Source organism: Vanellus vanellus, assembly GCF_965231255.1.
Source record: "Vanellus vanellus genome assembly, chromosome: 6".
Taxonomy (NCBI): Eukaryota; Metazoa; Chordata; class Aves; order Charadriiformes; family Charadriidae; genus Vanellus; species Vanellus vanellus.
In genome coordinates, this window is record NC_138911.1 from 30,177,658 (window position 1) to 30,203,439 (window position 25,782).

Sequence of the window (25,782 nt, forward strand, 5' to 3'; positions counted from 1 at the left end):
TGATGTCTGTGTAGCCCTATTAGATACTGACAGATTTATATATCTTAAAGTGGTCAGTGCTTGTAACTTTACCAATGAAGATGAAAGGACACGCTGCCAGAGTAAGAAATGGGCTATAGATTTGCCATTCAGATCACAGGATGCATCAGAGATTTCAGACAAAATTCAAACCAAAAGTGTTTTGTATGGTTCCAGCAATGAAAAGAAAAAAGCACCCCCACCAACAGGACATTTTCTATCTGAAGTCAATAACTAAATTTATGACATAAGTTATGAAACAAATCAATAAAAAGTGAATTCTGAGTGACTACGTTTTAATGGATAAATCCATCAAGATTCATCTCCTGATGAATTCCCCAGGCTGAAGACTTCCAGAATCTAATGTATGTTAGAAGAATACATAACAGAAGGTGTTTATGTTCTTCTTACTGTCATCCCTAGATCACTATCAGAAAGATGGTGAACAAATAAACCTTTCACCTACACCAGTAGAGCCACTCTAATTTTCCTTAAGTCAAATTCTAATTAATTTTATTTCCCATCAACAGGTCTGGACAACATAATGGATTCTTAACAGTTAAAATCAAACCAACCGAACTCTCAAAAAAACAAAATGCCATAAACATCCTCTATTTCTAACTGTACAAATATATTTTTGGATGAAATATGACAGGTAATGCTGGTTTGAATACTTTTAAGAGACTTAATGTGGACTAACCTAATGTGCAGAAGTGTCTCATGCTAGCACAAAAGCATGATGTACACTCTATTGTGGTCTTGATCCCAGCTCACAACCTTAAGACAAACTTGTGGGAAGGTTTTTTCCAGGTGAGCATAACCTGGATAGTCTCTGCTTCCCAGCAAACATGGAAACAGAATGTGAACTACCAGAGGTATCTTTAATTTAATTTAATCTTTAATCACACCTGGAACAATTCAAGAATTCAAAGCATGTAAAGGTACTCTAGAAACCTATATTAGCAACTTCCCTCATGATAAAAGGAGGCACCCTTGCTGTTTTAATACCTGCTAATGCAGTATTGGAGCAATAATCTACTAATTTGCAGTGGTTTAGCTGAAGTGCTTTCACTGAGACTTCTGACACTTGCAAAATATTCTGTGGCAAATCATGGCTCAGTGACCTACTGAGTTCTTTGGAGAGAAAATTACTGTGCATTGCAGATTATTATATTATGTTGATATATGCATGTCACTGTATTTAAGCAACTTGAGAGTTTACTGCAAAGACAGAGAGGTGTATTTGATACATTGCATGAAGTAAGTTAATTGAGGGTTATTACATGCACTGAGAGAGAAAGAACAAACTTTTAGCCGTTATAAATGGGAGTCTAACATCTATTTTTATCACTTTTACTCAGTGGGAATTGCAGAGTCTTTGAAAAGACCACCAATACTCCTGCACAGTGATGACCATTTCTGAAAACTATCAGTTATCCCATATACAGCTGGATACAAGCTTCCCTTCTTACAGAAAGTAAAAGATCCTTATCCTCTAACACCTTTTCTAAATAGCTACAAGCACTTAAATACTTGATTAATAATACAGATAGCAGCTGTAGCCGTTTACATTAACCTTTGCAGCTTGGAAGTACATCTATGATTCACATACATCAAAGGCAGCTTTCCATTGTACCAACAGATAGAAGGCAGAAGTGCTTACATGTGCCTGAAACTGGTAAAGCTTGTATGCTTGTTCCAGAAATTTCTTGCGCAGTTCCACTTTAGACTTCAGGATCTTCCAGTTGGTCATTATTGCCTGCTGCTTTGCTTTCAGGTCTTCCATCTGTTTCTTTGAGCAATGGGTCAGCACATGATCTGCAGAGTGGATCAGCTCCTGCAGCTATACACAGGGATGAAAGAAGAGGGTAGGAAAGACAGTCACAGAGATCCAGCTAATATCAGAAAATTTATGATAAAGGCTATGTTAAATGTACACGAAACTACAGTTCAAGCAACATTTTCTGACCTAACTTTTCTCATGCTAAACAAAAGCTTCCCTAATTTCAGTTCTATGGAATAACAGTGACATCCAGTGTTCACTAAGGCTCATCACAATGGTGTTTTTTCAAATAGGCAGATTTTGTTTCTCCTTTTTACTGTAGCGTTTATTATGTAAGTAATGCAAATTATAGCTAACCATACCTTGGTTTCCTCAGTGACCATATAGATTAACTGTGACTACATTCCCCTCATGCATATCTCATGCTCTTTTACCTTTAAAAGCAACAAGCAGCTGGTGGGATCAATTCTAGTGTTATCTGCCACATGGCTGAGAGTGAGCCCACTGATAAATAATACTGGGATAACTACTTCAGAAATCTCAATATAACACGTGCTGTTTTAACTATACCATTACATTTACTAAACAAAGGGATTAAGAGAAGACTTATACTGGTTTTATTGGTCTAGTTGAGGCTAAGCAGATCTCCTATATACAAGGAAGCTTTCTAAATAACAGTTGTTCTCATGAGCTGAAACTTTCTGCAAGTTTGTATAATGAGACCTTCCTTCTCACAGTCTAACTCCTGCCCCTTTAAACTTGTTGAAAATTCCAGACTGCTGCCCCATCCTTCCTTCTATAATTCTCTGTAGTTAATCAATGCATTTTGTGTTCAATGAATATTCCATTTGTGTGCACGTAGAACAGATTCTGGATTTTTCCTTGTAATCACCTGAAACACTTTGTAGAAGGTGGTGAACACATGATAAAGCCTGGCATAATCATACATTTCAAACAGTGATTAAAATATCCCTGTGAATCATTTCAATAGTCAGCACTCATTATAATATGTCCCTTATTTGTAATGTTTTAAATGACCTACTTTTTGTCATTGCCATCAAACCTTGAACATATTAAAAAAGCAGAGGACTAAGGAAGATCCTTAGCGACTTCCAGGCTCTCACAGAGAGCCTGTAATAATTTGGTTCACATTACCAAATTATTACTATGACTGTCTTGGAAACTTGAATTTTGGCTACACATTAAAGACCACAATTGACTTTCATTACCTGCTGCTCATTCCCTGAGAGCTCGTGCTCTAAGGCCACATGGTTACGGAGCTGTGTTTGCACACCCCTCATGTCCTTAGCAACATCATCTGGAATACTTTTGGACTTCTCCTAGAAGGAAGAAATCAGAGAAGGTTTTGTTACTTTCTCTTTCCAAGCAAAACACACCACAGGCCAACTTCAGTCAATTTGTGTAGTGCAACTCATACTGCACAGTTAAGGACATCCTGGGTTACTCAAGTATGATAGGCAAAAGGAAGCTGGAAAAAAATCTGTCCTAGTACATCTGTCCTAGTAACTCACTTGCAAGTATCTTAGTGATTAAGTTACCCAACTGTGAGAGATGAAGGTTCAAGTCTTTCCTTGATCAGAAAATACAGGAGAATGTCTTATAGGCTTTGAGAATCAATCTTGAACAGCTACTGCAGTGGCATATAGCGAATTCCTAAAGTAGCATTAACAACCAACATTTTCAGGCCATTCTTTGGCATACAGGTGGTCTATCTGTGAATCACCTTTAGATAAAAATCTAGTTACACATGCTCAGGAAAGATGAGTTAAAAATGGCATATATACAAAGAAAGATTACGGCAAAGATGAGAGAAATGGAGGAAAGATTATGGCAAAGATGAGAGAAATGGAGAAACCATCACATAAAAGTAGACTTAAACATTTATTTAGCTCAACAAAGGTTCTGAGGGGATTTAGTTGTTACACAGACACGCACTGGGAACACAGCAAGCAAAAAGAAAAAGCATTTCAGCTGGAGGACAACACTGTTGCTAAAATATAATGATTAGAAACTTGCTCCAAGTCAATTTAGGTGAAAATTAGAAGAACTTTTCTAACTATTGGAGAAGTCCATTTCTGCAACAGATTCACAGGCTGGTTTGGGGTACCAACAATGCATCTTGGCAAGGTGCTGTAAAAGGAGATACATGTTATAGTTGCCTGTACGATGGCACTGGAGTTGCTGACTTAAGCAAGATCTTCTAGTACTATGTTCCTATAAGAAATGGCTTTCCCTGGTAGACATCTGACCAGGGTACACAGGAGGAGATAGGCAAGATGACTGAATTGCCCTCCTACTCAGTAGAGAAGCTTATTAAGAAGATGCTATACAAGAAGCATGTATTGGTTGCCTGTGCCAAACTCAGCATGGGGATAAACCAACAGCTGGTCTGTGAAGTGTTTCTGAACTGTCACTTGTCACTGTCATGGAATTAACTACTTCATCATTGAAGTTAAATACGCACCAGGTTCTGAAAACCCCAGCTGGTATTGAGTGAAATATTATGACGTTTGATTTTCCATTCATGACAGGGAAAGGAAACAGGAATAACATAGTTGAATAAGGCAGACTCTGCCAACACAAGCAAGTAGAAAATCTACTGCACGCAGCCTAACAAAGCCCTGTTGCCTTGCAAACAGTGCAAGCTCTGTTGGATTGCTGCCTCCTGTATGTATCTGCATTAGGGAAACCACACCCCTCACTACAGCAAGGATGTGGTTTCTCCATGAAATTCTTCAGGATGCTCAGACAGAATAGATGCCTGAAGATTTTCGCTGGGACTTCTTCCCACAGTTTTCAGACTGGGACTGTTTGAAATTATTACCAGTACTGGGCACTGAAATGAGAGGAAAGGTTTTTTGGCCCAGCTTTTCACATCAGGTCACGTGATTACCTGACAACCTACCAGGCTAATGATCACTGTAATCCAGACAAATGCCTTTTTCACAAGACAGTTCTTTCTTCAGCACATAAAGCTGCAATAGTGTACAAAGAAGAACCACAGCGAGGCAGTAAACAGCTTCTTGGTCAAGCCTGATGACTGTGAACAACATTACTATATGCATTGCACTGTGAGACAAGTTAGTTCAAGCCCTGGTCTTCTCAGCTCATCCCACAGATCAGCAACTCTAGCTGCACCTGGTCTTACCAATGGTTGTCATAAGCTGACCAGTCAGGCCTCTAAGGATTACCCAGCATTTTTTTTTTCTTTAACACTTTGAGTAATCACACAGGTTTCTTAATGAGATTTTTTTTAGCAGTCAGCAGTAAGCATGCTGAGAATCATAAGAATACTCCACAAATTAAGCTGAAATGAAATTCTCATTATATGAGACTTTCCCATTATTTTTTACCTCAATATGTGCCAGAGCATCTGTCAGATCTTGGTAACACTTGTGAATCGCCTCAGCATCTCTCAGCCGCTCACCTCGTAATCTGGTAACTCCCAACAGCTCCTCCCAGGAGTTCCTACAAGGGGAAAAGAAACATGTAAAACATTCAAACTAGGAGTAAAGAAGATTAACAGTCTGGAGAAAGATTGAAAACAAGACGTCCTCTTCCTTTGTTTTTCATTCCTGCCATTAAATTCTGAGTGATTCTCTGAGGGGCAGCATGTCTCTCACCCTACTCTGTCCATGTCCTCCTGTCTGCTCCAGGCACTTAAATAGATGGTCCTGTATAAGGATGCACGTCTCCAATATGCTTTTTAGGTTTTATATGCAAGACTTGGAGGACTGAGTAAGACCCTACTACACCTTCATGCTTCTCTTTTGGGCCAGTTTGGATCAATGCCAGATATAAGAAGCTCAGAACATCTTAATGTTGTTCTACAGAGCAGTCATGGGATTCAAACTCAAAAATCAGAAGCGATAAAGAAGCAACTAAACTCCTAGCCTTTCAGTTAGGTGATCCCGTTTCAAAGGGCAAAGGAAGTTCATTCACCCCTTACTTGTAAAGCACCTCTGATGCAATTTACAAGAAGCCAAACCAGCAAGCAGATAATGTCTGCATTATAGTCATCTATTTTTAAATGAGGCATGGCAGCAGCTCTGTTCCAGCGAGCAAACCACATATTTTGCAATTAGAGAATTGGGAGGACATGCCTTATCCTTTTCTAATTCCTTCTCACTTCCTCGTCCTTGAGAGTGAATTGAAAGGACAAAGCAGTGTAGAGCTAACACAAGTCTCCTACCTTAGCTCTTTCTGCTTCTGCCGAATTTCCCGGGACTCAGAATGCCCACAGTTCAGCAAGTTGTCTGCCAGCTGCTGGAAAGCCACAACTCTTTTCCCAGCTGCTTCCAACTGGTGTCGGAACGTGTCATATTTGGCACAAAGTTGCTTTTGAAACAAAAATGTCAATAACAAAAAAGGCATTTTGAGTGCTCTCTTTTCCCAAACATACCAGCTCAGCCATCAGGGCACAGCCAAAAGACAGGTAATAAGCTGATCATATTTGGAGATTGAGAAACTGCAGAGAATGACTGGATTTTACCTCCAAAGACCATGAGGGGTTACAAGCTGTTAGCAAAACATGAGGTTTGGGATGCAGATGTGAGGCATAATCATTACCAGGGATAGAAACAAACATCCAAAGTACAATGAATCCCAATTATTAAATGATACGTTTTCACTTCATGAATGCAAATGTGTATTCAGTACTATAACTGAATAATGTAGTCCAACTTTAAGATTTAGGACACAAATTTTTTTGAAATAAATTATAAAAAGGAGGATTCTGAATGGCTATTGATTTCTAAGGGGCTCACATTAGATTAGTTTCTGTGCCGCGTGAAGAGGTATAGCTGTAAATGTCCATATGTCAGCATTTGTGATAAAAAAAATCCTTAATGAATGTCATGCTGAAATATCTGGTTATTAAAAATAGAAAGAAGTTGCTCTCTGAAGGTGTAGACATTTCAGCATGCAGTTCTTCTATGCAGCTCAGCCCCCATAGTAACAGGATGTGAGTGTTAGGCAGTGCTGCCTGCCTGTCATAACGAGTCAATCCTTCCCACCCACTCTTTACCCTTTTCTCTTCCCGTCTCCCAGTTATTTATACTTATTTCTTACTCTGTCTTATAGGTTTTCAAGGACAACCTTAGAATCTTTTTACAGTCTCACTGCATACAGTTTTGTTGATTTTTGATCTGTTACTCAAAAAACTCACCAAGACATGTTTGTAATCACTTCCATAGTCTTCAGAGCTGGCTGTTTGTTTCTGCTGAGCGATCCAGTCTTGCAGATCTTCATATTCTCGTAGAAACTCATGCAAGACAAGAGTCTCATCCAGCTTCTTCCCTCTATTGGGGGAAGGAGACAAGACAATACAACAAGACCAAGGGAATACAAGAGGAGGGCAATTAGTAACTTTCTTCCTCTTAGTCCCCCAAACCTCTCACCATCAAAAACTCGTTCTTTTTAATGAAAGAGCTGACTTCATTTCTCAAGATTGGAAATTAGGTTTACAGGATGACAGCTGTCAGCCAGGTCAGACTCATTAGCTGAGCTTCCCAAAAAAGCAGTGTATCTAGATGTGCTCTCTCCCTGTTTTTTTAGGTTTTTGTTTTTTTGTTTTTTTTTTTTTTTTTTTTAAATTTCTGGTGGTTTGCTTTTGCCTTTTTTTGGGGGTGGGGGGTGGGTTGGTTGTTCTTTTTTTTTCCTTTGGGGGGCGGGGAGCGTTTGATTGGTTGGTTGTTTTTTTTCCTTCCCATAAGAATGCCCTGCATTTTTTTTCCTGATCTGTCTTTCTGAAAATAATTGTAGTACTTATGGAAATGAGAAGGAAATCTTTCTAACTGAGGATTCTAACCAGAAAGGCAAGTGCTATGAAAGCCATTTTATGCAATTCTGTTCATATTGCCTGTTCAGCAAAATTGCTGCAACCTGATGCATATTTCTGATCACCTAGAGTATCTTATAATACAGCCTGACATCTTATAGGCCTTCCACAGTAAAGAAAATACCAATTTTCCAGCTGCTAACACTGCCTGGCAATTGTGCAAATATTCCAGGAAAGATGAACCCAGCTTCCCTGTTTGAATCACAAATGCTCACCACAAGAGACGTAGCTGACTGAGAGAGTCCAGCCCGCCAAGGAGAATGCAGATCAGAGGTACAAGCAAGAGCACCAATAAGGCACCATGAGATACAGGTTAACATCAAGCATGAATGAACACAAAACATTTCTGTGTTCAACACACACAAGCATTTTGATATTTCTAGACTGAGTATTTCTTTCTCTGAACTTTTCATTCACAGGATTTTCTATTGATGTTTTTACTTTTATAATTGTAAACAAGAATAAAAACAGTTTCCTCTAGGCTTAATTATTCTAGTATTCAGACTTATTTATAATTTATTCTACTTGCAAAGCCCCATTCTTTTTTTGAGCAAAATTTTTGTGGAGGAAAAACCTAAACTGTTCAGACATTTGTTCCTTCCTGAAAACAAACCAGAAGTGTTTAAAAACCCTGCATACAAGTAAACTGTCCTGTTGTAAGCACCTTACTGTAATAATAACAGAAAGGAAGTGAAATGAAAAGTAAACGACTCATTTAAGAATAAACCCCTTCCTACACTTGCACAGCCACTGGGCGTAAAGATAAGTGTAACTGCAGTGGTCTCCCTTCTGCTATGTAATGAATCAAGTAATTTTCAAGCAACATTAAGGAAACCTTTTAAAAACACTTTTTTCCTTTTGACAGCAGACTCCAAATACCACAAAGGCAAGTCAGAATCCGGCATCTCAAGTCACTTTACAAGAGAATGATGAAGGGTAAGGAGGAAATCTAGGGGCTTCAAATCCTTAATAAGTAGCAAAACTCCCTGAATATAATGTAGAGTTCTTGCTTAGCGATAACGAAAACCTCACAGAATTCTAATATAGAAACAAGCAATTTCCTAAATACAACTGATAAATGAGGAGATAATGGATATGATCTAAATTCTAGTGAGGCAACTGGAGATAACCTTTATTGACCTCAGTGGGCTTTGAATCAAACCTAGGATCCAAGGGGCAGTTCTAGTTTATACCTTGCTGCTGCTAGTTCCTGCAGCTCCTGGAGTCTTGAATGAACTTGTTCCTTTGGTGCATCAACCTCAACATACTGGATGGAGCCCACAAGAGGAAGAGTTTGAGCACTTTCACTCAGTTCTTTCATCAGATTTTGGTAAATGGCAATCTCATGCTCCAGTGCCTGGAAGAGAAAAGAATGGATTAAGAGCCAGTTTTCCAGGATACGCACTGTTTGAACTTTTGCACCAGCCTATGATGTAGGCATTGAGACACTAAAACAGGAGAAAAACTTTCTGGAAGCACATGACGTTTCCAAGAGTTGATCAATTTTAGATCATTTTCTAGCAACATTTTTTGGAAAACAAGTGTACATAAATTCAAACAAACTATGTGAATAAAGACAATTAGAAATTCCTAATGCATTATTAGGCAGATAAAAGTATTCCTGGAATAATACTCTATCTGTATCTTTGATTATAGGAAAAAAAAAAAGGCTTCTGCATGTACTTGAGACTGAAATGCAGATATGAGATCATAAGTCATTTTAGGCCTCAGAAAAATAAGATGAGAATATTCACCTTTCTCCTTTTTCCCCAACTACATTTTTTCCAACCATATTAGTAAGCTGCATTGATCTCTTCTATCAGTCCGTTCACATGTAGACACACATCAATGTGAAATATCGTGTAAAAGGCTGGACACTTAAGTACCAATGAGACAGAAAATTTTACAACCACAGACAGACCAGAAGACCAGGCCAGCATACAGAATTTAAGCAGAGAAATACCTTATGTTTCTTGAGGAGTTTCAGTGTTCCATCTTCATCCTTACCATAGTCCTTGCTTGTTACAAGTGGATGTTTTTCTGCTATCCAAGCCTCCAGGTCTGAAGTATTCATTAAAAACTGAGTTAAAGATAAAGCAAATTAGTTTCTACCTCAACTTGCAGAATACTCGTGTCATTTTTTTGACCTAATAAATTCTAAATGGAGGGTGCACTGTAAGGTTTACTGTGATGTTTTATTAAATAAAAAATAAAAAATATTTAATCCCATAAATACTATTCCACAGTGTTGTTCTGTCAAATCACATGAAAGTGAAGGAGGCCACAGATGGAAGACTTCAGTTGAGGATAACTAAGGGCTTCTCCAGGCATCAAAGTTCTGGCAGCAAGTTTCAAGTTGTCTCACTTTTCTTTCTTCACATCATTATCCTTACTTGACCCTTTCTTTACCTTATTTACTAAGATTAGGGGCTTACTGTATAATATTGGTGTGATATTTCTCCTTCCCCTTCCTGAGAAGGTCAAATCACCTATAAAAATCAGACCTCATAAAGCCTATAGCATAGACAGCTGTTTTTATAGATGGAGGAAATAAGAGCCAGATGACCAAATTCCCCAGGGAACATAGTTTAGGTAGGCCTGTGAACTCTGTGAAAATGCTGTTTATGTCTGCTTGTGTTATCTGAAAAACTGTACTCCTACGTGACCACTGATGACAGAAAATTTGGATTATTGACATAAATATTTGCAAGCAATTATAATTTTTTTAAAAAACAGGCTAAACATACTGGTCCAGTATCCTGTTGAAAATAATAGGGCCAAAAGTCCTAACTAGCACTGAGAGTAAAAGAGTGTTATCAGTATCATTTTGTTGCCTGGAACATTGTTGCCTGGAACATGCAAAAATTGGACGGCACAAGAGATCCGTTCTTTTCTGATTTCCTTCTCATAATTCTCCAGTATGAAGCGACAGTTCACAATCCATTGCATTACTTAAGTCAAAGCCTGAGGCTGTATAAAGATATTGAGAAAGGAGCTACTACCAGGAGAAATGTGTATTCACACAACCATAAGGGATGGGTACAGAGTCCAAGGCAAACCTCTAGAGCAGCAGCTCTAGACTGGGGGCTGCATTCAGCTCCTCAACCCCATTCCCATGAGTCTGGCCTCAAGCAACTGAAGTGAGTATCAGTCCCAGCAAAGCTGTTTTGTTATTCACTTTAAAACTTTGGTCCTCTCGTTTGTCTGAAGAAGCTACTATGTAAGCACTTTGCTGTAATTTGTACCTCCTGGAAGCCAACTGAGTGCTGCAGCTGCTTCATTCTTTCCTCACAGGCCTTCTCCAAGCCCTGCCAGGCTGTCACAAGCTCCTGGCATTTCTCACTTATTTTCTGAGCTGATGGATGCTGGCCTACAACCATTGTCTTTCCTTTATCCAGGACCCGCTGGACTTGCTGTTTGTGGGCATTCACTTCTGCCTGCAGTTCCTGGGAATGAGATAAAAGAAAACGTAGGAATAAAAGAAAGGTACGTAAGGACAAAGAGATTCTATGTGCTCTTAGTCCTAAGCAAAACTGACAGCTGGTGACAGTGGGCAGAGTATAGCCTGTGGACACAAAGACTGTTTCTACAATAGGTGCAGCCTCAACCACCAGTCCCAGCCCCATGTGTATAATGCTTTGTTCTTGGTGCTGCCATTAAGGGAGGAGATATGAATCCGTAAGGCGGCTGACATCCCTTAACTTCCCTACACACTCAGCATTACTCACTGAAGTCCTCAGCCTGGTGCTTTGGCCTGGTTCTACCCCTTCTCCTTACCATGTGCCTGCCCTTTCCCCTGCCCAGCAGCCAAGGTTTGAGAGATGGAGCAGGACAAGGCATGAGACACAATGCTGGGGGATTCAGAGAAGAGTGTTGAGCTGCTGATGGGAAAATAAAATATCCCAGAACATGAATGGCCTAGAGGATGATGGGAAGAGAGACATTGTCAACAGTACCAAGAAATTCATTAGAGTCCTGCTCCATAAAGCATCCCCAGTGGTCTTACAACCTTTCTCATGGAACTTGCAATCCAGGTGCTGCAAAATCCGATGTTGCCTGTGGTGCAGGGCAGCTCTGAGGTGCACCTCTGGTTGTGAGGCACTGCTACAAAGAATCAAACTCTCCAGAAATCAGTGTTAACTTGTCTTTGTAAATATACTGACCCTGGCTTGTTCTTATCATTTTACAAGCAGTACAGAAATAAAACAAATAGCTGTTACATGCTCTCCTATAGAATCTTGCATGCACATACCTCAAGACTGCATGTATAATGTAGCAGTAAGCATAGAACTAAAATAGGATGAGCATATAACAGTCAAAATATCAACCTAGAAAGCAAAAACCTTGTTTTTCCTATTAAGTGTGGGGTAAACTGGCTTTTTATCCACTTCTAATGGGAAGAGCTACAAAATTTCTCAGAATAATAATACTTCCCTCAGGAATTTCATGTTTACTCTGAAAATCATCACCACATTGCTGACTGGTCTCAATCCACTGCAATCATTTTAGCTGGGCTAGTGCTGGAATGGGTGAATGTACTCATTGAAAGTGTGGCAACACATTTTGCTTGCAATGACCTTCCTGGAGGTAAAGGAGAACTGTGCAGGTGCTGTTTCGCAGGCTGAGCTGAAATGCAATGTGCCGACATGCTATAATACACTTGACTAAATGAGTTACCTTGTGTTTTTGCAGGAGGCTTTGAGCCACATCCAAGGACTTCCCACAGTTGGTAGAATAGGCAATGGGCAATCGCTCTTTAATCCAGTTCAGTTCCATGTCATGATAATGGTAGAACTCATAGAGATCCACTGCAGCTTCCAGCAGCTTACGCCTCTCATCAAGAGGTGCTTGCAAAGACTCAAACCTAGGGGTCGTCCATTAAATATATGTTAAAACAAAGCTTTATCCTGATTCTGCCAAGGGAATTAGGCTATGATACAGCTGTGAAGATTAGAAAGCACAGGACACTTCTTTGCAATTAAATGTCAATGGTTAGTGCTGGTTGTACATAAAAGAATCCCTTCTCCAGGAGGCTACTTTTGGCAAGTAGACTTATATGGTAACAGTAAATGTAGCAGAGGAAAAGTGATTTACAGTTTTGAGGTCCTGGGCTTGTCCTATGATGTTTTGAGGAGCTGGTCGCTATTGAATGGTGGATCACTGCACCTGTTAGAAAGCAGTGGATGACCTATGGATAAGCAAAGGACTAGAGGAGTAATGCAGCAGGCAATGAGCAAGGTCCAGTAATAAAGGTTGATGCGGGTCAACAGGCATCTATGTAGGTGCAGATCAAAGCACAGTTGTGGTACAATGGGGAGGAGAAACCATTCCTGAATATGGGTTAAACCTAATCAACCAAAAGGCATTTTCTAGAAGGTAGAACAAAAAATGCTATTTGTCACAAGGGGTGGAAACAAAAAGAGAGTGACACCTCACCTTTTCAGATATTTCTGTGTTTCATCCAGAATCCTCTGGGAGTCAAAGTGATTGGTGGCCATTTTCCTTGCATGAGATACAATAGAGTTCATTTTCTCTGCCAGCTCATGTGTCTCATTTTCCAGTTGTCTGTGCTGCTTGAGTAAATCACGGCTGGAGCGCAAATCATGGCCTGTCTCAGATTCCTGAAGAACTTTCTCAATTTTCTCTATTTTCTTTTTGGCATCCTGCCAGGAAAAGATCACTGCACACTCTTACTGACCTTTCAACATCTTTTTCTTTCACTTAGCCCCTCCCATGACAGCTTCCTGGACACAATTTTTAAATCCGTAAGTCCTTTCTTGGTAACATAATGGCCAGGTGTCTCTAAGAGGCATCTGCTGGGAATATTTTGTTTTGTACACAATTTTGGAGCACTCCTCTCTGAGACACTAAAGCACATAATTAAAAAGTCTCTTTGAACTATCTTCAGTGACATAATACAAAACAATCAAACAGTCTTCAAAGGCTTCAGATTGTAGCTACAACACAACAGCAATTCCATGTCATACTGGTATTGAGTACAGCTTCAGAGTACATTGTTCCTCTTATACAATTCGCCTGGATGACAATGTACTTAATACAGTGCCATGCCTCCAACCCCCAAACTGACTCTAAGCAAGTAGTTATGTTTGCACAGCATTGACCCATGCAGAGAGTTTTGATTGTTTTCCCAGTACAGGATGGCCACACAGATACAGTGTTGAGCCTGAGTTCAACAGCTTTGTATCTTGGTGCTGCTCATAGCTTTGGTGTGAGCTTGGTCAGCGTTATATTGGGTTTTCTCTCCTGAGACTGTAGACAAAATGGACACCATAAAATACACTTTTCTCTGGATGCTATGCTGTGGTGTTTTTTTTTTTTGTGAGGACCGCACAACAAGGGAACCAGACACCTAGGCAATGCCTCCTCTCTGTTCCCCATCACCCCCTGACCTGGAGCAATTCCATGAGCTGTTCTTGCTGCCCAGCTTGTCTCAGCTTGTCACCTCGCTCTATCATCTTGCCATACAATTCCTTCCACTTCTTTTGAAGCTCTGACATCTTCTCCCGGATAGAAACTGCAGCATAATGGTTGTCTTGAATCAGTTGATTTCCTTTCTGGAGAAACACAGCACATAATTTTTTTGAGCAGATCAGCATCTATGAAGTTTGGGACAAGATGGAAGACTTAGCTCCAAAACTGCCTTCACCTTTATCAGGGTTGCAAAGTGCTCCTCATTAGCCATCATTTCCTTCTCAGCAGCCTCATGCCACTTCAGTTTGCGTAGAACATTTGTTGGATCACGATAAGATTCATCTGATGCAATCTTGTACTTCTCTTGCATCCATATCAAAAGCTCAGCAGCATCATGGTTAAACTCCTTACAGAAACATACAGGAGTAAATTGATTTAACTGATTCTGTGTGGGTTTGCAGTGCATCCTTGCTTTTAGGATCAAGTCCTGACTTTTTTTTCCTAACATTTCCTATGTGATATATTTTCATATAAAAGTTGTTCTACATAATCAACACTCTTAATTCAAGAGTACGATCTTGAACCATTGATGAGTTTTTAAGCCCTCAGAGTAATATCTCTTAGTCTTTTTTTACCACATTTACTAATCTGTTGCCTTTAACTGTCAGTGAAGGTTTGCATTTTTGATAGACTATTTTAACCGCAAGTGGTTCAGTCCTCCAGTATAAATTTGCATCTCAGCACTGGAAGCTAAATTTGGTATGGTTACAGTATGGTTACTGTAATAACTGTGCCAAATTATTAAGGCCCAGAACAATAATAAATAATGTGCAAAATAAACTTATCTAGTAGACAAAATATTCTGTTGATATTTTTCATTCAATATCTCCATTTTTGGTTTTGGTATTTTGCTGTGGTCATGGCTTTGTAAGATTTATCAACAATCAGTCACCTGCTCCCTGGAAAGCAAAATCATCTGGCTCATAGCCAAACAGAAAGCGAGTTGCAGTAGGAATGCTCAGCAGTTTGAGATCCGTCCCATATTAAGACAAAGGATAAAATCACTTCACCTGTGCTTGACCAAATCTGCAGTATCAGTTCTTTTACCTGCAGCTGTAGGGAATCCAACAACCTCTGTTTTCTCTGGGAATTGCTTTGTATCAGCTGCTCCCACCTTTGCCGGAGAGTGACCATTCTCTCTTCAATACTACCAAGAAAAACAGTCCAATGTAGTACTAGTCATTTCAGTTCCCCTTGGTTGTACTGTAGTCATGGCTATGATATCAATGGAATCTAGTTCAACACCTCTGTTAACAGGATGAAGGGATATATGGCCCTGTCCCATGACCGTGCTGAGCTCATCTGGAAAGCAGCTATTGCTTTTTTTTTTTTTTTTTTTTTGTATGGTTGTGTTACATTAGTGAACAGCAGTCATGTATGCTTGACTAAAACACCCAAACCTTTCTCTTTCCCAGATATTCCCCCTTAACTAATAATTTTCTCTGTGATATAAGTGCAATGAGGCTCTGGAATGGCCTTCTAATTGTAGCAGTGCTGGCAAAAAAAATCAGATTTTAAGAACAGTTAGGGAATTTTTAAGACATTGTCACTTGTGATCACAAGAACACGGTCTTTTTGACCCAAGAGGTCCATTCTGATCCTATATTTCTAATTCTTGTTTGTGCAGAGATCTCCTTACTAGATCATAGTGGCTCTAGCACAGTAAAGGAATTACAGATGATAGTTGAGCTTCAACAAAAACATGAAGGAGCTGCTCCTGATGAATTATTTCCTTGTGAAGTCTCCTCTAACTTTTTAACAGCAAACATTAATTCTAATATTTGATACCCATAAATGAAGGAAAATGTTTTATGTAGGCATTTAGTGAGTTTACATTAAAGAATTTTTAACACTATATGTAATTTATGACGCAAGGAGAATTTTTCTAGCATACTGTCAAATCCCACTTTTAACCTAATGCATTTCGCTTATATGACCTGAGAGCACAGGGAGTCTGTATTTTTTTTGAAAACCTCCCTTCCCCCCGCCCCCCCAAAACCAACAGATCACAGCTTGGAGGTCAACTAAATCCTGGCTCAGAGAAAGTTTTTCATTTCACCCTAATCACACTGGACCATTTATTAAATAAAAAAGGAAGGAGTTGGGACTCACATGTGAGACGCAAAGTGCCCGCTTTCTATTAGGTTCACCCCATTTTCATTAAGTGCTTCAACTCGTCTCTTCAGTGCCATCAGCACTTGTTCAAATTCCTGATGTCGCTTCAGCAGGCTTCGAACAGCATCTACGTGGTCCTGCATTTAAGAAAGAAAATTTGATCAAGCTTTTTCTTGGTCATATGTTGTTTCTGTAGCAATAAAAAAAAAAAAATATTCGACCTTATTTTCCCCCTTCTCATTCAAGCGGGAGATATAGCGTCTATTTTGCATATGCCTAAGAATGTTCAGGGCTACAAACAAGCAGCAGGTGTTTAGGTTTATATAATATCTGGTTCTTCTGCTTTATGTTTCCACTATAGTTTCATTTTCACCTTTTAAGAAAATCTGCATTTTGAATTTATGCCAGCACTCTGGCACATCTAGGTAGGTGCAACACAAAAGGCCATAACTACTTAAAGCTTTATCCCACTTACTTGACCCAAAAGTATTGAAGTTTCAGTTTCAACTGAAAACATAAAAGATGGTGATATACTACAACCTCCTCCTTCACTGATCTTGTGAATATTGCCTACATTTGTTTTTTCCCTTCATTTGATTTAATGTTCTTAAAATACACAATGAAAAGAAAAAGCTTTATTTTTTTAAAGTCAGGTTTTTACTCCACCAAAAAAAATATTAATTACATTCAAGCTGAAACCTTTTTTTTAATGGTTAGCCACCAGACTGAGTCAATCATATATAAACCATCTGACATGTACAAACACAGCAACAAGTCTCAACTCTAGCTGTTCTTAATTTTTTTTGAGAGAGAGACAATGAGCTCTGTTCTCATTAAGATGAGTAAGAACATAAGAACATTAATAAGAACCTGAAAGTCTAGTTTCCAAGTATTAAAATGCCATGACCATAAGAATGAGGAAACAGATCTAATGAAAAAAATTGCTGCTACTCTCTGGATGGGGAGATAAAGTAGGAGAAAACAAAATCAGCCGCTGTACATACCCCAAGGTCATTTCCCCGGAGAAAGGCCTCATGGCCAGAGAGGGCTGCATTGATACGGTCTCCTTCCCTATTGAACTTCTGCAATTCCAGGCCATCCTGCAGCTTTTTCTGTCGCTGTTCCCACATTTTCTCCAGCTTTTTGTTCTCTTCAGCAAGCTTCTCCATGGACTGGTGGACATCTACGCTCCTGCCGTTACTGGGTTGTTCGTGGATTACTTTGCGCCCTAGCTCTTCCAGCTGCACAAATCTTCCCAGAGTCAGAAAGAAAAGTGAGACCTCACTGCATGAGGGAATATGAATTCTCTTTCATCACAGCTCTTGGCTGTCTTGGTAGTGCCTAGACATTAAGCTTCCCTTCCTTCCTTTCACTCTTTTCCTGCTAGCCATGGTTGTGCACTACAAAGTGCAGCTGATTGTTTGCTCAGGGATATATGCTGGAGGCAGTAGGTGAGATCTCCCCATTTGGATTGAAAGCCCATATAAACAGGCTTTCCCATCAAAAGGGAGAGGAGGGGCAACTCAGTATCTGGAGCTTCATAACAGTGCAGAAGGAGAACTGAAGATGATGGCAGCTGGAAGTATAAGGCCTGTGTAAGGAAGGACAGGGGGAACTGAAATAAAGTGCAGATAGCACTATCTGAGTGTCAGGAGAGCTTGTGGAATACTACTCCAAACATACAGCTCCTCCTTCCCGCTCCATCAGCCCTCAGGATAAGTATGCAAAAGCTAACTGGATTTTGTGCTCCACAATCTCCTTTTGACACTAAGTTTCAAGAGCATTTGAATAAACTCTCAGCATCACTTTCATACACAATTTATGTACATGATAGACAGGTTTCATCTTCACAGTACTGTTGTCACATTACCCCACTCTGCCCACCCTGACAGAATCTCTCTACCTTTCTTTCTGAGACCTAATTTCTTTCAGCAGGTCCTGATGTTCCTTCAGCAATTGCTCTGCAGAAGCCACATCCACACCCATTTCTTCACTGCTCAGTTTCTCCCGAATGCCTTCTGCCCACAGCAGGAGCCTGCGGCTGTCTTTCAGGAAGGACTGTTGGTTTTGGGCCCGCTGCAGAATGTCGCACTTCCTTTGGGTCTCCAGCTTGAGCTTTGCCAGAAGCCTCTCCATGTTCTCCACCTGCTCAGTGATGGCCTTGCTTTCTGCAGGGTTGGTGTCCTTAATCCTACCAAGAGAAAATACATTAAATTGGATGCACACTTTAGGCATTTAGGGCTTGAATCAATACTCTTTAAAAGGCATGGATATGGATATTTACATTTCCATTAAAAAGAAAGTCAGCTAATGCAACAAATGCTCCACACTAGCAAGAAATATTGCTGTGAATACAGCATACTGCAGAAAGTACATCCCTGCGAAAGACTCTGGTAACACTGTTGTGGTTCAATGATTCATTCCCACTGTGAATGTACAGAAAGCTTCAAGAAGTGAAAAACTTTAAATTCATATTTCAAATTCAAACTCCTGTGCACAATTCTCTGCTATCTTTCTTCCTTCATCCTCGCTTTCCCTGATTACCCTCTTTCAGGACCCAAATGATACCTAATTCAAAACGTGGAATTCCCACTAGTAGAGATAATTTGTTAGAGCCACAAACAATCCTGTGATATTTATCCTCCTACAACAGTGAATTCTGGAAGCAATCACTTCACCTATCACCCAGCCGTACTCAAGAGGGATGATCTCCATCCAGCAGGCAAGTCAGGTCTTTAGGTTGCTAGAAAGAGAAACTTCAAGAGAAACTTCACAAGCTGCTCATTCTCTTTATACTTGTAATTTACAACATGATCTTAGAGAACTAGCAAAGAATATAGAAACAAAGAGCAGATTCCTTACGATTTTGCGACACTCCTCAAGTATTCAATTTTCCGCTCTATCACCAGGACCTCTCTCTCAACCATAGACAGTTTGCGCTTGTCTGACTCCAGCCCAGCAGGTGAGTTCCCTGGTTCCAGATCCCCAAGCTGGACCATCTTGTCTTGCAGCAGTACTCCTATGCTCTCACAGTCCTGAAGAAATGTCCTCACATCAGCCACTCCAATCAGCTCAGAGCCCTTCTCCTCCTTCAGAATTTCCATGCGTTCCCACCTTGGAGAGAGACAAGCCAATTACTTGCATCTATCCTCAGCCACAACCCCAAAACTTGCCATCACCTAGAGAGCAGATTCAATTTGTAGCCTTCATTATACATGAGCTATGTCCTTTTTTCTATTCAGAAAAAGTCTTGTATAAAGATTTCATCAAGAGTTAAGTGGGTTAAAGGGGGTGAACACTAGCACTCCCCCCACAGTCTCAAAGTTCATCCCAGTGCCATCCCAAGCAAGGGAACCCTATTTAGGTGACCAGAACACACTGGACACAATGCCAATAAACAGCAGTGGTCAAAATCAGGACCTGGCTGCGCTTCTCAGTTCCAGCTGGGCAGCATGGTGCCAGGAGTACATACACAACAGGTACTAAACATACTTGCTGAAGTCAAACAGAGTTTGATGTTCCTTTCAATATTTGTGAAAGGGCACCCTCACCATGATGTTTAAGTAACCAAATCAGTTGCTACAGTGCAATAGAGACAGAACTGCTCTGAATCCATTGCTGTCCCCTTTGGGTGGATTCACGTCATGTTTTAACAAGCGTGCACACACACGACTTGCTGCAGTTTAATATCTCAGTGTCAGGGGCCTAAAAGCACCCCCCAGTCCTGGAGGCATGACACCAGGCTCAGGGCCAGCCCAGCGCCAGTGCAGCTGAGGGCTGCCCCCTTCCCACTGGTGACAGTGGGGACAGGCTGCCAGGCACCTCTGAGGATCGGGACGCACCTCTGGCCCTGGCTACCACCCCAGGCCTGCCCTGCTCGCCTCCCTGCGGGACTGGACCTGTATGCTGAGGCACCTCTGCCCATGCCGGCTCCCCATTCCAAAGGCAGAAGCCAGCCCTTGCTGTGCCCTGTGTGAGGCCCAGGCCACACCAAAAATGGATTTCCCGGCCAGACCGCAGCCCTGCCACAGACTAGTTGGGCTGTGGGGGCTATGGGCTGCCCACAACCCCCCCACCTGCCCTGCTCCCTGGCTGGGGCAGTGGGACAGACCCCGGCTGCTAGGCCCAGCCCAGGCCCTAGGGAGCAGCCCCTGCCCCATTGCCCCAGCCCCTGTTTGGTGGCGACAGCCACACCTGAATACAGCAAACCTCAGCCACAGGCGAAAACCTCCCCTCAGGGCAATTCTGGAAGCTAAAAATCTATCAGGCAGGTATTCTCTCAGTGTAGTCTAGATGGGGTGTAACAGGTCAGCTCTCCCGTTGCCCCCATGAGACAATCCCATGTTTCACTAGGAGCACCTTTACCTGCTGTTGATCTCTTCCAGCCAGATCTGGATCTCAGAATATTTGCTGGGACTGATCTTTCCATATTTAACTGCTAAGTTTTCAATATCTCCCAGCTGGCCTTTGCCTGCAGCCAGTTCTGTTAAAAAGCTCTAAAACAGAAAAGACACAAGAATGCAGAATTTGAGGTTTGTCCTGGACATGACTCTCAATAATCTTTCGTATCCACTCATCTCCCACTTTCTCAGTTGGCTTCTCCGTGTTGCCTGTCTGCTGACACCATGCCCGCCTGTGCATGTAGTTCCCCTATAGCCCTCCCAACCTCCCCTGGTGTGCACCCTATGCCGATGCATGTAAGTCCCACTCCACTGGGATGCAAGCACACTGCAGGGTTTTTTTTCATCACTTGGCATTCTTCTTCAAGTGGCATAAGATAAGACACAAAGAGTCCTTTTGTACCCTGATATTTGTACAGGATACCACATCCACAGGAGAAGTTAAAGGGACATAATTACATCAGCTTCAATAAGCTTGACATAGTTTATATGAAGGAAACACCTGATCTATGCATAAGTTGAAATGGATGAAAAGACTCTCAAAACTTCATTTCTCAACTGTATCTATTCTCCCTAGTTCAATTTGATTTAAAATGTGTCATCCGTGAGCAAGGAAAAGGGGTACCTGATATTTCTGCTGCATGACCTCCACATTGTCTGCTTGAGGCTGAAGAGTCCGGAAAATGTTCTCTTTATCTTTCATCCATGACTGAAATTCTTCACAAGAGCTACAGAACCGGTAATATCCAATCATCTCCTCCAGAGCCTTTTTTCTGTCCTGTAAAACAGATGAAGACTTAAGTATTGCTGTAAAAACTCATTGCTGTTTGAAGAAAAAAAAAATCCTTGCATTTAAACTACAATACATAGGTGGTAGCTTAGTAGTTTTCCCAGAAACAGCTGAAAGAGAACAGAACATGTTACCTGAAGATCACAATACTTCTTCCCAGAGCAACAGTAGTTTAAAAGCACAAGAGAAGTAGTTAAAAAATGCTCGGTCCCTGACAGGCAGCAAGGCCACTGTGCTACTCGCTGCTGCTGATTCAAGATTTACCTTAGTAATCTCAGGAATATGTAAGAGTACCATACAACATGTTTCTGTTGGTCTTTAAGGCAAGATTGCGGCAGGTGGGAGTGAAAAGTAATAAGTGGAGAATGTAGATTACGGTTGTTTATTTTTTTTTGGTATCAGGTAAAACAGCCCAAAGATATAGGAGCTCCAGCAAGCAAAGATTAGGGGTAAATAAATAAATAAATAAATAAATCAAGCCTTGAAGTCCCACAAGATAGGATTGAGGCATGTTTTTAAACTGAAAAGCAGAAGTGATCATAGCACTTAACCTTGCTGTGCATTGCTTTGGACTTAACTATTTTTGTGAAGTGCAAAGCATTGGAGGGGATACTATACCTCAGCCATACTCTGTAGATTTTCATAAAGTGAATCTATTTCATTTTGGGTCTTCCAGATATTCTCTGGAAGAAAATGAACATCTGGACTGGAAGTTCCAGGGAATGCAGCTTCAGATGTTGCCCAGGTTCGACTGAATGGCAGCTTATTTGTCTTTTGATTTAAGTCACTTGGGGCATCCTTCTTCACCACCTGTTAACCAAAATTCAACAGAATCAATGGATGAATATTTCTAATTTGGATAAAAATTGCACATGGAAGGAATATTTGGACTTCCTAGTTCAAGTAACAGCATTCTCACCCTTTAATCAAAATATTTCCAGTATTTGTTTGAATCTGTTTCCTTTGTTTTATTCTGAAAGAATGAACCAAATAACTGAAAAACATTTTAGTTTTGTTTAAAGAAGTTTCATTCAGCTCATTTTAAAATATATTGACTGAGTAAAAATTCTCATTTTGTGCCCACAAAGCTTTTTTTTTTTTTTTTTTTTTTTAACTTTTAAAGTTGTCAACAAACCAAGGAATTTACTAGGCTCACAGTTCTATTTGTGGTGATGTTTTGGTACCTGAACTTTTCCAGTTTCAAAGCCTGTGAGTGCCCTAGTGAATAAATGCTTTTATTTGCACTTTGGTACCATCTTGTCACATACTTTTTCATGTTTAATAGCAAAGCAATAATTTTTGTTCTAATAAAAATTAATGTTTGAATGACGAGGTAAAGGAAAGACCCAAAGTAGTGCTTATAGCTCTCAAATTGGTTTGGCTAAACATTCGGTCATCACAGAATTCTGAAAGAAGCAAGCTATGAAATGTGTCATTCATCTCCCCTGACTTCTGTTGTCAAATGAGCTGATCTCAAGTCAAAAGTTCCCTTTCTAGTCAGTGAGAAAGCAGGGTATCTGCAAAGGTTGACTTCATCCCATGTGTCTTAAATATCCATCCTGAGATGGCATGAATTGCTCCTGGAGCTGTGGGATAGTCCATCACTATATTAGGATGCAGAAAGAATTTCTAAAGATGTCCAGATTAAAAGTCTACTTTTTAAAGCTGATGGAAATTAATAGTGCTACTAGAATAAAGAGTGCAAGGGTATTTGTGAGGACCAGTAGAGGGAACTAGTATAGATTTCTAGCATTTCACAGAACACTAACTAGGTGGGCTACGAGTGGCCAATGAACTTCTTTGTCATCTAAAAATTTGCCTCAACTCTAACTCAAACTTTCTTCTGAATTAAAATATGCTCCTGTTTAGGTCAATTGGAATGTTCTATTCTGGTTAAATAGAAATATTTTACACAATTAAAGAACATTTCATTTACTTTTTTCAACAAAATGTGACACAACCCCTCATCTACTTACTGCAGCTGGAGCTTGCTCTGCTGCAATGTCAGCCTGCTCTTTCAAGCGTCTCATCTCAGAGGAGTAGGCTGCAATCTCCTTCTCCAGGCGCAAGTGTCGATGCAACAGCGCTTCAGCGCTCGATTCATCTTTTCCATAGTCCTTGCTGGCCAGAAGGGGCTGCCTTTCTCGCAACCATGAATTTGCTTCATCGATGTCTGCAAAGTACTGAAGGAACACAGGGAAGAAAACACTTGGTTTCATCCTGAAAGTATATCCAGCTCCTTCTTCTTTTGAAAATAATGAATAAGGCAGAAATGCCATTAGGTTTGTAGCTGTAAGGTTACTTCCAGGTGTTGTGAAAGCTATGAATAACGTAGCTCTAAACCTGTGATGTATTTCATGATCACATTAAGCACAGATAATTCACCGAATCACAGTGAGTAAATAGATTCAAGGATCGCCTATATAACTCTTGAAAAAATCCTAACTAACCCAAACTTTATGCTGCTCAATAGCGGCAGTAAAAGGAACCCCAACATACAACATTGGTAGGTACCATGTAATTCCAACAGGTATTTACTACAGGTTCTAAGGAATAGCCCAACAACAATGAACTCAGTCTACAACAAAAGCTTTCTGTTTTTTTCCAGTATTTGCAGTCTGCCTAGCTGTGGTGGTAAAAAAGCAGAATAAGATTTTGAGATATAGAATAAAGGTACAGCAGAAAAAAAAGAAAACCCATATTAGTGAAGGAAAAAGAAAGAAGAACTAAAACATTATAATGATGTTGAGCCTACTAGACAGAAGAGAGAATTTAGACTTTGTCAAGAACAAAGCTGTTAAGTCTTGTTCAAGTGTCTCATGGGAACAACAGACTGAGCAAAAAACTTGGGGAAGAGATAATAATACCTGAGATAACGTTATGTGATTTTTGAATGCTGCTTTTATAAGAGGTCTTTATTTGCAGATGTGTGAATGTTTGTTGCTGTAGAAGTGTAGACTGGAATGGCAGGGTTTAGGAAGTTCATGGTCGATCCAAGTTTTATGGCACGTTTCTTTTGGTTTTGGCTTTTTTTTTTTTTTTTTTTTTCTCCCATGTTTGAAAAATGTCACACAGCTACACAGATCCCACCCTCAAGACTCTGCATCAGCACTATTATGTGAGCTATTGCTATTAGTATTTTTAACTTAAAGCAACTCCCAGCTGCTTAAATCTCCTGCCTGGCTGGCTTGCAGGATTGAGACTTTGCTGCTGGAGACCTTTTTGAAAACCAACGCCTGAAAGCTTCATGCAACTGTTGCCCTCCATGCAGGAGCATGGGGGAGAAGTGAACCACATCTGTGTCCCCCGTACCACACACCACAGCAGAGCCCTGCTTACCTGTTTGATGAGAGCTGCTGCCTGCAGGCGGCTTTTGCGATCAGCCACCTCATCTTGGAGCTGCTGCCACAACTTCTGGAGGTTGTCTGTCTGCCTCAGAATGTCCTCCTGGCGCACGGGGTTCTTTTGGCTCAGCTCCCAGCCCCTCCTCATCACATCTGCACATATGGCCCTGTGGGAGTTGCACTCTGCTTCGAGAGCCTAGCAGAAGGACAGGAGACATGTCAGCACAACTCACTCCACACCAGCTGAGGGTGAAGAGGGCGTCCTGTTCTCCACTGCTGTAAAACTAAGAGCCCTGTGTCTTATCAAAGCCTATGACTTTTCCCTGAGCCCTGAGATGATTGCCCCTTCACTCCACACAGACAAGTTGCTATCCTACTTTTTGCCTTTGATGTGAAGCTTGTTATGCAGTCTTCTCTGAGGTAGATAATTGTTTGTTGCCCACCAATTCAGCTGCCTTTTGCCTTCCAGAAGCAAAAAATATGCAAACAGCTGCACACAAATGTATATTAAAATTAAATAAGAGGCTCCTGTTTCAGTTTTGTCATGCAAGTTCTTAAGTCCACAGGTCTCTTCACTTGTTCACAGTGGTTCTTTGCTATAAGAAGGCAGTAGTTCATATAGCTAAACTTTTGATATTAGTGCACAGCAAACTTATGGAAAGTGGTAGCAGATTTGTAGGATCACACAATGTTACCCATTCTGCCTGCTTATATCTGTCTTCTTTTCACCATCTCTTTCTTTCCTCACATCTCTCTTGGCCAGGAAAGGTGGGTGGGAAAACCAAGAACTAACAACCTTTTTTTCCTCCCATCCAAAGTGAGCTAATATGGAGCCTGCTGTCTTCACTAGAAGCGGCACTTCTAGTCCAGTGTGAAGCATATTCCTTTACTCTTTCCTTCCCCTCTTGGGGAAAAATCTGAACCCTACACATTTTTCAAAAAATTCTAAATACTGGTCATGACACTTGAGATAACAAGCG

General features: G+C 40.6%; 1 protein-coding gene across 1 annotated transcript in view; it reads right to left on the reverse strand.

The window, feature by feature from the left end:
* The window catches only part of SPTBN5 (spectrin beta, non-erythrocytic 5), a gene marked incomplete at its 5' end in the record, with an annotated part of 100,367 nt that overhangs the window by 61,329 nt on the left and 13,256 nt on the right, over window positions 1-25,782 (reverse strand). The window contains 22 exons of the mRNA XM_082484976.1: window positions 1,682-1,861; window positions 3,031-3,141; window positions 5,176-5,290; window positions 6,015-6,160; window positions 6,990-7,122; window positions 8,855-9,018; window positions 9,625-9,741; window positions 10,907-11,107; window positions 12,339-12,525; window positions 13,098-13,324; window positions 14,072-14,236; window positions 14,329-14,499; window positions 15,201-15,300; window positions 16,266-16,405; window positions 17,273-17,519; window positions 18,172-18,459; window positions 19,131-19,382; window positions 20,634-20,764; window positions 21,294-21,446; window positions 22,077-22,268; window positions 23,435-23,641; window positions 24,798-24,998. Of these exons, the coding sequence (XP_082341102.1) occupies window positions 1,682-1,861; window positions 3,031-3,141; window positions 5,176-5,290; window positions 6,015-6,160; window positions 6,990-7,122; window positions 8,855-9,018; window positions 9,625-9,741; window positions 10,907-11,107; window positions 12,339-12,525; window positions 13,098-13,324; window positions 14,072-14,236; window positions 14,329-14,499; window positions 15,201-15,300; window positions 16,266-16,405; window positions 17,273-17,519; window positions 18,172-18,459; window positions 19,131-19,382; window positions 20,634-20,764; window positions 21,294-21,446; window positions 22,077-22,268; window positions 23,435-23,641; window positions 24,798-24,998 (3,828 nt within the window). The remainder of the gene's footprint in view (window positions 1-1,681; window positions 1,862-3,030; window positions 3,142-5,175; window positions 5,291-6,014; window positions 6,161-6,989; window positions 7,123-8,854; window positions 9,019-9,624; window positions 9,742-10,906; window positions 11,108-12,338; window positions 12,526-13,097; window positions 13,325-14,071; window positions 14,237-14,328; window positions 14,500-15,200; window positions 15,301-16,265; window positions 16,406-17,272; window positions 17,520-18,171; window positions 18,460-19,130; window positions 19,383-20,633; window positions 20,765-21,293; window positions 21,447-22,076; window positions 22,269-23,434; window positions 23,642-24,797; window positions 24,999-25,782) is intronic.